The sequence below is a fragment of the Myiozetetes cayanensis genome, unplaced genomic scaffold (genome assembly GCF_022539395.1).
Source record: "Myiozetetes cayanensis isolate MyiCay16 unplaced genomic scaffold, myiCay2020 scf1, whole genome shotgun sequence".
NCBI classification, from domain to species: domain Eukaryota; kingdom Metazoa; phylum Chordata; class Aves; order Passeriformes; family Tyrannidae; genus Myiozetetes; species Myiozetetes cayanensis.
This window is the reverse complement of record NW_026086604.1, coordinates 32662041-32675937: the sequence shown is the minus strand read 5'-3', so window position 1 is coordinate 32675937 and position 13897 is coordinate 32662041. Positions and strand designations below refer to the sequence as shown.

Below are 13897 nucleotides of genomic sequence, written 5' to 3'. Positions count from 1 at the left end.
AGTGTCTGGCCAAAATGGGGATAGTGATACAAAACAGATGGTCTTGTGTCAGGGCAAAGCAGAGTTGATGCAAGCTGCTAGAGGGATGGAACAGGAAGAAATGGCAGAGCTTCAGTTGTTGGATGCCATGTTGTACTCATCCTTGATTCACTGTTAGCAGAGGTAACAAGGAGGGCAATTGTCCCTTTGCAAGTAGGCAGGGGTTTGAAGAGCAATAGCAAAGATCTACAGTATGTTTCTTCTAGCTTTTTTATCTAAGAGTTTTGGTGATTATCATAGAATTACTAACGTGTTACTGTCTCAGTCAGGACTTTAATGCACCTATAGCTCAGTACAGACTTTCACATACAACACATGGAAGTATGTGTTGCTAAATATTCCTGTGCACACAGAGAGCTTAGAGATTTTTTGCTTTCTCCCTGCTTGCCCAAAGTGTCCAGTCTGAAATCACTCATATATGAGTCCCTGAATTAACTGGAAATTTTCTAGCACAACTGCTTGGTCTGCAGCCAGGCACATTTGGTTAGAGTGCTTGACTGAAAAGCACTTTTTAAAATGGGAGATATGCTAGTTTACCAGTAGAAGGTTTAAGCTGTATATGTGTCTTGCTTCTTACTTAGTGTGTTTCTCTCTTCATGAAGAAAATTCTCTGAAGGACAAATAAGGTGTTTGGCTATATTTGGAATTTGATCTTTTTAATTAAGAGAAAAAAATAAGTTGGGGATAGAGATATTTGCACTGCACTGCAGGAGTCTTGATATGATATATATTTTAAAAAGAAAACTGTTGGATGCTTCAATGTTACTGGAAGTGTTTGGACTAAAAATTATTTGTAATTTTTATGCTTTTCCTCAACTTTTATATTAGTAAAAGGCATTTGAATTTCCACTAGGATTAATCCAACCAAGGGCTGGTAGAGTAAATTGAGTGGATGCAAAGAAATATGAATGTACCTCTCAGTTCAAAAATTGTTTAATATGTTCTCTGATTGGCTGAAAGTGCACTGTAGTTACTCTTTTTAGTGAGGCACACTGAATTAATGAATTTTTATTCATCTTAGGTAATTTTTGTAAACCTTTGTATAAAGAGAATGCAAATTATCAGTTTGATTAAAAGTAGATATAAATAAGAAAAATGTAAGCAATAATGTAATGTTAAATCCCGTATTTCAGATATATATTGTAAGGAACATCTGTACTATGTTAACCAAATACACTTGAAAAATATTATGCTAACTCCTCTTTGTTAAAAAATTTTAAAAAGCACCATACTGAAACCTTTTAAATACACATTCTTTTTGAATGCTTTGATGTTTTTACTATGATTGAAAAAAAGCTTACTGATTTAAATTCTATTGTTATGACAAAGCTTTTTTGGTGGTTTTCTTTAAGAATGCAGAGTTGGACTGTGGTCTGAATTGCACATTCAAATAAATATAGTGGTTGCATGAATGAATGGCATCGGAATTGGAGCTGATTAGAAATATTGATCAAAATTTGCTTTTAATTTTAAAAGCTGTTTTACTTAAAGTGAAAAAAAAAAAGAAAAAGCTTGCTGAGGGAAAACATGAAAAGGCATTCCTTTAGATGCTTTCTAAAGTCCAGATTTTGAGGTGGTTTTGTGTATTTTCTCATTACGACATTTTTGAGGTTCTGTATTATTAAAATGCAAGTACTGTTGCAGTAATGTATTATAGAATGTGATATAACAAGTGAAATATTCTAAATTTCATTTTATTGGAAATGTAGAAGTAATTAATGCAATTAATGTGCTCCAATCAATACTAGAGTCCTATTACAGTAAAAATAAAGTTTCTGAAAGAATTCTTTAGCACTGAATGAAATCACTTAGTTAATAGCTTAGATCAGTGCGTTTGAAATCACTACTAATATGGCAACAGTACTTATAAAGTCCATTATTGTTGCTGAACTAGTCGATGAGCAGTGGTTATTTGGTGATTTTAGGTTATTTGTCCTACAATTACCAGTAGGGAATGATAAGAGGGAACGATGCCAGTTCTTTCCAACTGTGGTTATGAGCTTTCTCATTGAAATGAAATGAGACTGTAATGTTGTATTCAGTTAGTGGTTTGGGCAGTTCAGATAACCCAGATTTCTTTTATGAACCTCATCTGTCTGATTTGGAGCAAAGCTCTGAAGTCCCTGCACTGCATCTTAGAGATACTCTCATCCCCTAAGTCAGTATTTGATCAGTCTTGCTGGCAAGGTATTTGTTTTTCAGTCATAAACAATCATCACACCTAGTGGGAAAAGGTAGAATAAGCATGAGCCCTGCGGTCTGTTCTAATGAACAGAAGTGTGTTCTAATGAAACTAGAACATCATCAGAAAAGACCTCCTATGTTAAGGAGTTTTGCAGTATCTGCAGTGATGCTTTCCCTAATCCTATGTTGGTTTTGTGGTTTTTAGACTGTGGAGTGGGATTACCCTCTGACAAATGATACAGGTAGAGGTGGACATGCAAACTCAAGTACTTAGTGCCATCATATTTCAATTAGTTTTGCATGAATCCATCAGTGAAAGTACATTTAGGGAATTTACTGTCAACTTGAGATGCTTCTCAAGTAAAATGTCTTCTGAACACTGTGCTCAGAAATCTAAAATACCTCTAAGGAGTGAAAGTCCCTGGATTTACTTAGAATGATATTTATATCAAAAGTCTATGGCATGGGTCTGAACTGACCCAAAGTCTGATATTTGAAGATGTTAATAGGAAGACATATTAGCATATGTACCAGAACATGTTGCATTGTGTACTCCATGACATTGAATAAACCAAATGAGATGTCCTGTAGCTAGTGTACTGCAGAAGCTAACTCCAGTTTTGCATCTGTTTAAAGTATCCTTTTCAGAAGTGGAGCATGAGGTGTTCTAGGCTTCCTTGTCTGGAAGCCTAATTCCTGCTTGTCCCAACATTTCTTTTGGAATTAATATGGGCTTTTTATTGGACTCTCTTGATATTGGCAAGATAACTTATCTAAACAAAAAAGGTTAATATATTAAGACACATAAAAGTATGACATATAAAGCAGTGGAGTTTCCTGGAACACAAGCAGAACTGCTATCAGGAGTAGGATTTGTTGGCTTGATTTTTTGGGGTTGAATCTTTGATTGGTTGGTTTGTTGGTTGGTTGGGGGATTTTTTTTTTGGTTTTCGTTTGTGAGGGTTTTTTTCTTTTTAATGAGAGTAGTAGAGTCTGTTGTGTGTCAGTCAACAGGCCTTGACAAATCAATGCTATGTACATGGAGTACGGCAATGTCAGAACACTACCTTGAGAAATTCACTGCTTCAAAGGAAGAGGCGTTATTTTCCTGATGTATCAGAATTACCTGGTGGCCTGCAGGCCTACAAGAGCATAAGTCAGAATTCATTATCTGAATTTTTATTCTCACATGAAAACATCTAGTGCTTTTCTTAGTGTTAGACAGAACAGACAAAGTGAGCTGTCATAGACTTTTCCAGCTTTGCACCTTAAACTTCTTGAAGTACTCCTGGGAAATTACTGTGTTTTATAAAGGGGGAAGGAGACAAAAGTGACTGGATCATAGAAAACAATGTAACACGTGATCAAATTATGTGAACCTTCTGCACAACTAAACTTTCACTGTATTTTATAGGAGTTTTGCATAAGAAGAGCTGTGTCCTTAAAGTGAATGGTGTGTGAGTCTTGTAAATGTTTTAAGATGTTTCCACACCCTGTCATCCCAAGACATTAAGCAATCTTGTATGGTTTCTAGAATACTTGGTGCTAGTGCCCCTTTCCCTCCCCCTATCCCTTCCTTCCCAGATAGAAGGGAAGTAAACAATTGTGAACAACGTCCTGTTTTAAAAACATTACCTTGTTACTGGGCTATGTTCTTGTTTAGTTGAAATAAAATTTTTTCCTCTCCTCTTTTTGATGAAACTTCTCTATAAAAAAATCACAAAGAATTCAGCTTGGTGCGGCATTATTATTGATATAGAAAACATCTGTTTCTGTGCTGTGCTCTATTATACTTGTGATCTTTATCTCACTTTAAAATATTTTTGTCTATTGTTGTTATGGCAATGCATGAAGATTGCAGCTGTGTGAATTTATTTTGGAGAATTGCTGATTTGAGAAAAATGTAAGTTTTTTTTATCTGGTTCATAGGTAGGGTGTTTTTAACCCTAGAAACTGCTATAGGACCAAAGTTGGGTCTTCACATTCCGTATTAATTTAGAGAATAGCAGAGAATGAACATTAAATCAAAGAAATACAGTGCACAGTCATGCATTTAAAAAACAACTTTTATTAGCACAAGTGAGATTGCTTCACTTATGTGAACTTCCAGCCTATTTCTGTACCAAGATAGGTAATAATTTTCTAAGGATTTGAGAAGTTTCACAGTATTCTTGTCTTCCATGACTTAAACAGTCATCAGCTTGGCTTTTCTTTCTCTCTTTTCTCAGTGAATTACCTCACTGCTGCTCAATAAAATCACTGAACTACTCAACTGTATCCTCACTAGTTGGTCTAGCAAAGAATACAAAGAAAGATAAAAGATTCAGTGTCCAGAACCTGTAACTGAATTGACTTCTCAAAGAAACCCTTTTTTTTGCCAAGACTGGTTCTTTTTGATGTTACATGGAAACATCTGAACCTTTGGAAACCTTTTTTAAAATTCTTAGAATGCACTCTTTGCTTGTATTTATTTTAATAACGTTCTTATTTGTGTTCAAATATTGTTCTACAAAGCATACGTGAAGTATTGAGCAACACATACACACAGAGTTTAGTACTAAATTTACTGTATTGTTTATTGGTTTTGTTTGGTTTTGTTGTTGTTGGTTTGTTTGTTTTTGTGGTTTTTTTTTTTTGTTTTTTTTTTTTTTTTATTAAGGGCCATTTAATTATTGTAGTCAATCAGGAAGGTTACCAGATGGTACATAAACTTGCTTACAACTCAAAACTCCCCATCCAAATTTGTGAGTATTGCAAATCAGGAAGCTTCTCAAAGCCCAGTTGCTTTAGTTAGAGGAAAGTGGAATATCTGCACTGTAAATTTGAGGCATCCAGAAGAAATTGAAATCATTCAGTACTGATGTGGAGGTGCAGTAATCCAAGTTAAATCAAGTGCTGCAGTTATTCTTTGGATTTGGTAGATGTGGTTATACCTCTTTGTCTAGTTGTAATACTAACAGCTTTTTGCCAGTCTGACATCCAGTGCTGAATTCAGCCATCCAATGCTGAATCAGATCAATGAAAATTCCTTGAGAAAAATTATCAATTGTATATGATGTATGTTTTTGATATTTTAAATCTGCATTTTTGTATGCACATACTGCTATTTGTCTAACAGCATGTGACAATAGATCAATACTGTGTACTATTCTGTCTACTTGTCTGTTAGCTACAACTGTAGGCAACTCTTGAAACCACATTTCTTGCACAAAGTTTCTTGAGAGAAAAATGCTGGTAGTTGACTAAAAATGAAATAGGCATGGTTTTGATATAAAAATTCAAATGTAAAAGGAATGATGGAGAGCAGCCTGTATCCTTGCTCTGTTGAAACAGTCTCAGTCATCAGAAAGCCAAAAGGTAATCAAGCAGAGAACAGTTGAAAACCTCATTTAAAGAAATCACATCTGTTTAGGGGGAGAAAAACCTGAGGCATATGCTTCAATTTCTTTTAAACTGTAATCTGTACAGTGGTTTACATCTGTTAAGAAATATGGAACTTTTCACACCTCTTTAAAGCACAATTAAACTGTATTTATTTTAATACCTAATGTGTTCCAAATATGTAATACCTTTTCTGAAATGACTCATAGATGATTGATTTCATAGCTCTTTATCGTATAACCTTACAGGTCCTTTGAATTAGTTTGTGTATTAACCATACATGAAATTTAAAGGAAAAGCTGTTGAAACAGTGCAAAATGATGCCAGGAACTTCACTGCAGTGGTCAATTTATATCAAGGCAACAAATTACCTAGAGGAGGGAGGGGGGAGAGGAAGGAAAGTTTTCTTAAGCAGTAAAATAAAACATTACAGAGAAGAAAATGTAGTTCAAGGACTATAGTCACAAAACTTTCATTTACATTTAGCCTAGCTGTTATGGAATGTTGCTATTAAAATAGATGTCTGCCTAGAGTGTTGATTAACATGGCAGAGTCCTGACAATCTGGCCATGCTGCCCTGAGTTTGAAGCACAGCAGTAAGAGTAGCTTTAGGAACTACAGAGGACAACAAAAAGTATTTGAGATAAAGATTTGGGGGGTTGTATCTCATTCTTCTGTGAACAAAAAGGAGCTTGGTACTCCACTGTGTGTCTGTAGTGGTTACTTGCGTATTTTAAGTTCTAATTGAATATTGCCTCTCCTGATTTTAAAGTACTCTATGACTTTTATGCATCTGGTGTTGGGATTTAAAATCTACCTTTTTGCATTTTTTGCTTCACTCAGATCCATTAACATCAGGTTTCTTTTGTGAAGTGGAATATATGAAAATACATGTGTATACATACATTATCTGAAAGACATTTTAATTAGATGATCACATACTGTATACCATGTATACCACATGCATCAGTCATTACATGGTTATGTAATAGCAGCTAGTCAGTGTTTTGCTTGATTACCTTTCAGCTAGAGCCTAATCAAGTTATAAACTACTGAAAATTGGGCTTTATGAATACCGTGGGAATAGAGAACTTGCCTATTTTGTCTTAGCAAAAAATATACAGATCATCATTTACAGTCTAACTGACCTATGCTGTTCCAGTGTCATCTTGGGAAAAAAATTCTCTGAGAGCCTCAACTGTCTTCCTGCAAAATGGGAGTGATTTTACAGTGGTAGAAAATCCAATTATTATTATGAGTTGTACATATTACAGTGATATTTAAGTGGGCGTTTTCCAATGTGTGTCCATTTCCCATTTTCTGGGTTTAGCAGAGCACTTTTATTTTAAGACTGTTTTTTCATTGCTAAGTGAATAGTCCATAAAGAAACAACAGAGGAGGAGCATACACTCAAAAAAAAATATTTTTGTCCTCAATAGGTCCTTTGTCAAATGGAGATATTTGACAGCATCTCTTGATGACTTTTTAGAAATGAATCAGACAAAGATTGAAAAAATATGCAGCACTGTTTGAAGTGAAAATGATACTGAATATTTTTCAGGGAACCCCTTGTAACAGGGTGATAATATAAAAAATACTCTGAAATGTAATTTCCTATTCATATGCAAGTAACTGTATTTTCTTCCTGACTTTTTAGTAGTTCCATTTTTTAGTGATTCTACAGGTAAAATTTTAATCACGTGTTCATCCCATTGTTCTGTCTTGTTGCAGAGGATCTTGATGATCTCAGAATGGAAGGAGTAACAAGTGTGATGTCTTCTGGGAACAAATTCAATCAGACTCGAAGTGCTCATACGGCTGAGCCTCAAGCAAAGGTCACATTGAATATCTGTGCAAGATGTGCCAGGTAAAAAGCAAAAAAAAATCCCAGATCATGCTAGCCAATACCTTCTTTTCCCCACGTTTTCGGCTATGTGTTGTGCTTATGGGCCAGGCGATGACCTCTCCTTGTGCTAAAGAAAAAATAATTGCTTAGCTACTGGCTACACTAGGACCTCTGGCATTTGAATTGTGCAACTTATGTTTATGCTTCATATGTCACATCAACAATGAATCAAAGAACATAGTTAGTCTTAGGCCTTACTTCACAGCTTGAAACCATTTTAAGCCTTTCTGTCTCTGAATTTCATTAGTTATTTGAGCTTCTGTGGTTTTTCAGTGGATGAAACAGGGAATTTAAAGGTTCAAATCCAATTTGAAAAGCACCTGTATAAATGGAGAGTTAGTTGCACAGGTGCAGTCCAGGATTTCAAATAGTTGCTTCTTAGCACTTTATAATCTCATCCTGTTTCACGTCTGAGAAACAATGGAATCAGGTTGAACCCCTTTTGGTTTTGACAGCTGGAAATAATTCTTGTATTTACAGTATGAAGGCCAAATAAACAGGTTGGTATTCCTGTAGCCTAGTCAACTTGAGAATGCAACACTAACAGAAACCCCCTTAAATTTCCTGGATGAATTCTTCTATGTAGACAAAAGCTCATTTGGAGAAGGGATTTAAGCCTGTTTAAATGACAAAACTAGCCTTCTCACCCTTCTGTTAATGGTTCAGATTAGCAAGAACAATAAGAGGCATGCCAATTTTATCTGCCAGCCTTTGCCAATGGCTGCTCTATTGTGTAGTTTGAGAGGGGATTAGCTGCCTGTAAATAAAAAGCAACCTGTGGTGAAATTAAGTCAAAAGTTTGGCCATATGCCACACTACATTTCTACTTTTTTCCCCGTTTTCCTTGTAAATTACTAGTTTTATAATACCCTTATGCAGGCAGAGGAGCTTCAAAACATTTTCTGAGGCTCTGGAAGCATAACTACAGGCATACTGAATCACCCATGAAAAAGCATCTCTTTAGCAGGGTTGTGGAGCCTCAGGGAACTTCAGCTCACAGGACTGTCAGAGTACTGGATGGCCTTGCAATTCTAGAGAGTTTTGCTGTCAGCAGCATGGCTTTGTGCTTTAAGAAAACAGCAAACATGCTAGTCATGGAATTCTTCCCAATTCACTACAGACAAATTGCTTATGTTGTAAAATGTCTTCAAACAACTAACTACATGAAAGTGTGGTACATTTTTTTTTTTTATACCTGGCATCCATTGTCCATAGATTAACAAGTAGAAAGGTAAGGAATATAGAAATGTTAAGTTTTCTACATGGTGTTTCTGAACTTACAATAACATATGGATTACTATGAAGGTTAATTAAATTTTGAATTCTCTAAAGTAGCCACTAACAGCAGGTGCCAAGATACTATATGTTCTCTCAATCCTGCACACCAGGGAGGAAACGGCTCAGATCTTGAGCCAAACCTAGCAACCTTGGCTATTGCTATTGTCCTTTAACTCCCTGTACTGTATGATTTCCATCTAAAATATGAGCTGTGAGAGAAAGATCTCATAAAACCCCTTTTGCCACTTCACTTTTATGAGAGAATGCAAAACAGTGCTTTATTTTGCCTATACACCTTCATTTTATTCCCTATGCTGTTTAATGAAGTCAGTGAGGAACGTCGTGTTACTTACTTGAGTGTGGTTCTTTTCACTCTTGTTGCAATTTAGCATTTTCTGTACCATCTCATCAGGAGCAAGGGAAGTCAAAAGAGACAAATGGGCGTTGCTGTTGTATTCACTAGAGAGGAAAGTAGAATTTATTCTTCAGGGTGGTAACGTTAGTCTATCTGTTCTTTTGGAGCATTCCTTCCTTCTTTCTGAGTCCTAGGACACTTTTCCTCTCTTACTTCAGGAGAGGAACAGTACAGTTAGATCTCTCTCTGATACCTTCACAGGGGTTTTGTCCAGAGCCTTCTTGCAGCTGAAATAGTGGGTACAGAGAGTTGCATGAAACAAATGGTTTCAAGGACATGAAGGCAGAGTTTTTTTCCTATTTGGTTTCAAGACCAATTAGATTTGGTTTCGAGAAAAATTAGATTTTCTGTTACTCAGTGATATAGCCATTCAAAATGCTGTGCTTTAAAATTACAGTCCAAGTATTTTGGCCACCTCTCTGGAAGTTTTTTAGTGTTGGCATTTATTTCCATTGTAGTGACAAAGCCTAGTATTTAATGAAAGGTCAAAATATTAAAGCTATTAGTGCATTTATTTGTTTTAGAAATTATATTTCTTTTATATTTTCATATTCTGTTTTATAAAGTTTTGTGTGCTGCGTGGCATGTATATTAATACTATGAGATTTGATTGTAGACATGCTTGGATATGACTGAAAAAGAAGTCAATATAGGTTGTTATATTTTGTTACAATTAAGCAGGTGTCTTTCCTATTAATTTTACACATTTTTCAGCTGTACAGAGTGATTTCAAATGAATGGAGCTATTAATGGCAGTGGGTGTTCTGTAGATAATGGGACTTGTCAAATCAGATTACCAGATTAGATTTGCTGAAGGTACTTTGGCTGTCTTTGGGAGAAATATGACTTTTTACTTGAAATTTAATTGGCAAAGTTCCAAATGTTGGAAAATGTGCTTCTTGGCTCAGACAAAAAGTTTAATTTTACACTTGCATTTGCATAATCTATTTCTTTCACCTTGCTGTATTTTTTTGAAATGCTTTGCTCTGATTAGTCTCAAGTCAATTTACCTTCTATGACACCTTCTTCAGAAGTTTCCTTGCTTCCTTGAGTGTGTTGGAGCTTTTCTGGGAGAGATTTATTTAAGCACTTGAAGGAGTTCTTCAGTACTAGCTTTAATTAATTTGGCTTAATATTTTGTATATCACTTTGAAAGGACAAATGTTTTATTGAAGTTTCACCCTACATCTTCATTAAAATAGTGTGTAAGTTTTAGACCCTCCTGCTACTGGGATTACATTTTCTTGCCCTAGATCATTACAGGTTCCTCATTATTTGAGAGTTAGAGTGAACAGGTCTATGGCTGCCTTAGCCTGAGAGGACTGCTGTTTTCATTCTGAAACCACCTGCAGTATGGTACAGTGCAGCTGTATGTGTCATGTTTTCTGTGACTTCTATAGCTTCCTACAGTGAGAGCACAGTGACTTGTGAGAAGAATGCACTGAACCAACTGTTTACTCCATGCTGACATATTTGTGATCAGATTTCATTTAGCTCCGGTTTAGCTTCTTCCCTTTTGTACCACTCAAATATGTGAGAAAATCAGGACCCAGATTCTAGAATGTGATAATAGGAAGACAATACTAGCAGCTTCTGGTTCCCTATTTTTCTGTCAAAACAACCTTATTCCTTTGCTAGTAACTGGCATTTAGTTCAAGCTAGTACCAAATGTCCTGTGTAGCTGGTTTTCTCTTGCTGTCACTAGGCTGTTAGTCTGCACAGTAATAGTTCTTCCCTTGGAATTCCCATGCTCTGTTTCTAATGCAGTGTTTAATACAGTGTCAGAGGGACATCTTAAAAAAAAAGAATGCCAAATGGAAGTGAATATAACTAGAGATAAAAATCTGCTTTGTTACAAGGCAAATTAAATCCAGTTTATATTGTGGGGGAAACCTGCAATGGTGTTGAGGCACTGCATTTGGGGAATCATTCTCCCTTGCCATAAGTCTCTTAGACTTGTTCATGAATTACAAGAAATGAGACTGGACATACTTTGAACTAATATAAAACTTTTTTTTTTTTTTTTTTTTTTAGAAACTGATACAATCTTTAATGCTGATGATTTCACCAATCATCTTCAAATAACAAATAGATAGATAGTTGTGACTGATCAAGTCAGTAATTTTAAAAAAAGGTGTAGTTCTCCATCCAGACATCTAGGAGATAAAGATGGGGGATTCTTTCAAGCTGTCACACCAAGTTGGTTTTTATAGCTCATGATTTAAAAAAATAAAAAAATCACCCCCAAAACAACCAAACAAAAAAATCCCACAAAAAAAACCCCAAACCAAAACAAAAAACCTAAACAACAAACAGAGAGAAAGAGAAATAAAAGGAGGGGTTAATTCTGCTGGAGTATAAATTGGTTTGTAGTCTGGCATATAGCTGTAAGAAACAGAGAGCTTACTGTTTTCTGTATAGATGTTTCACACACGATGAGCAAAATGCAGATGGATAACAGCTTTAAGAGGTTTTTCAAATGGGGAAGTAGCTACGGAACAATGTTATTCCCATAGCTGTTCTTGGACTACAGGGCAAGTTAAACAGCATATTAAGTCATCTAAATAAAGGGGTGACATCATTCACAAGGTGGAACAAAGCAAGGTTTATAGATACAGAAAAAAGACTACTAAAAAAAACCTCCCTGTATTTGGAAGGTTTGTGTCTTTCTATTTAGTTGGAAAATTAGCCAAGACGCTTTTAGTACAACTAATCTGGATTTAGATTATTTGAGGAAAATTATTATAATAATAATTCCTTCATCAAAGAACACAACTGGTCTGACTGACTTACAGAGTAGACTGACTCATTATAACATGTTTTTGAGAATCCTTTCTCACATACAGGCAAAACAAATTAATTTCAGGTTTGGCTGATGAATCAAAAGACACAATCACAGATTAGCAAAACTCATATGGATTAAATAGAGCTTTAAATGACAATTTATGAAAGCAAAATGACACTTCCGTATTTTCTCATATGTATTTTGACACGCACTTCAGTGATTTGCAAGAATTTAATTGACCACAAGGTAAAAGATAATATTAATGTACTATTGAATGAATTATAGAGGTTTCTCTTTTCTTCTTTTTTTTTTTTAAGGACCACCCATTAGCCTTGTATGCCCACTGCCATGCTCAAAAGTTAAATCTTGTTCTTGTGGAGTCTTGCCAATGCATTCCTGAAAGTAAGAAGCTTTTTGTTTTTAATAGCGCAAGGGCTGCATTCATTCTTTTTAACATCAATAGAATACAAAAAAGGGGTTGCATGTGATTAAAAAAGAAATGGGATTATAGAAAACATACTGTGCCACAAGCTTGAAGGCTTCTGAACAAGAATGTTGGGAAGGAGCACTAGTCGCATACAAATGTAGGGTTGAGATGCAATGTTTTAGTTAATAATGTAAGATTAGCTAGAGCAAAAGCACAATGTAGTAAGGAACTGGAGGAATCAAATATATAGGTATAAACAAACAGAATGCATCTGTACATTAAAAAAGTTAGTGGTTTTTCTTACTGTCACCTCTAGGATGTGGAGTACAGTTCAAGTGTAGTAACTGATATGCTTGAGCTGTTGCCGTAGGATAAATGAGATGCTCTGTGCATGCTACCGTTACAGATGGTTTTAGAAAACTTAGTTTGGAAAAAGTATTCAAAAATTCTCATGTCAATTTGCCTTGCCCATGAAATCTTCATTGTTACCCTGCTCATTGCCTGTGACTCTGACTCCTTTAAGATATCTTGTCCTCCGAACAATCTTCAAGTTAGCTTGTTTATTTAACTAGGTCAGTTAACTTGTCTTCTGGATTTTTGTAATATTTTAGTAAGTTTAGTTTTTTACAGTGTAGTCTCCACTATGTCCATGTGTACTTGGGACATAATCGTATAAACTACGTGATGCTATGTGAAATTTAAGAATAACATGTCAGTTTTCTGAAATACATCACTGGACTTTGAGCAGATCTTCATGACATAGAGCCGTGGCAACCATGAATGTATAGAGGAGGAGACAAAGAATTGAAGGATCCAGCTATAATTTGTCATAAATTTCAGAATAACTGTGAAAAGAATGGAACTGTTGTCTGAATTGGCCATCATATATCTCTAGAAAAGGTCAGGAATTAATTGGTTGGGGAATTCTCCAGTGTTAGCTTTAACCATTTTATAGTACTAGAGTTGGTATGGACATGCTTTATCTGACTATCGCAAAGCTCTAACAATACTAATGAGACTTGAGGACATAAAGAAGCATTTGGTGGAAAATATCATGGTGAGCTATGCAGAAAATAAGAGTCTGAAACTTGACAAGTGAATCTAGTTTAACTGTCAAAAGCAGAAAATCGATGTCTATAAATAGAGAAAAAACTGCAATTAACAAGCCACTTTACTGTATGAACTATCAACAGACAACACTCTTGAAACTTCAGGCAACAAAGAGAAAAATTAATGAAATTAATTGCTCCTATGAGGAACATCATAAATACTGACTAAAAACTACATTTAAAATGAGGATCAAGATCATGGGCCCCTGGAATATTTCCTCAAGTAAAGGAAGGAAGCCTACTGAGCTTCATCTTCCTCTGTGCACTAGATCCCTACCTTATTGTTTATAACTGGTCTGCTCTCATCGTCATTGTGTTCCTTGAACAGAGACCACTGGGATGGCTGACTTGTCTTTTGAAATGAGATGGGATC

The 13897-nt window shown here is 35.5% G+C and overlaps 1 protein-coding gene across 4 annotated transcripts in view; it reads left to right on the top strand.

Annotated features, from left to right (window-relative positions):
* Window positions 1–13897, top strand: part of CUNH8orf34 (chromosome unknown C8orf34 homolog) — a 165217-nt gene that overhangs the window by 92952 nt on the left and 58368 nt on the right. For all 4 annotated transcript variants that reach the window (XM_050318965.1, XM_050318975.1, XM_050318947.1 and 1 more), the window contains one exon: window positions 7336–7471. In XM_050318965.1, coding sequence (XP_050174922.1) covers window positions 7336–7471 — 136 coding nt within the window. The remainder of the gene's footprint in view (window positions 1–7335; window positions 7472–13897) is intronic.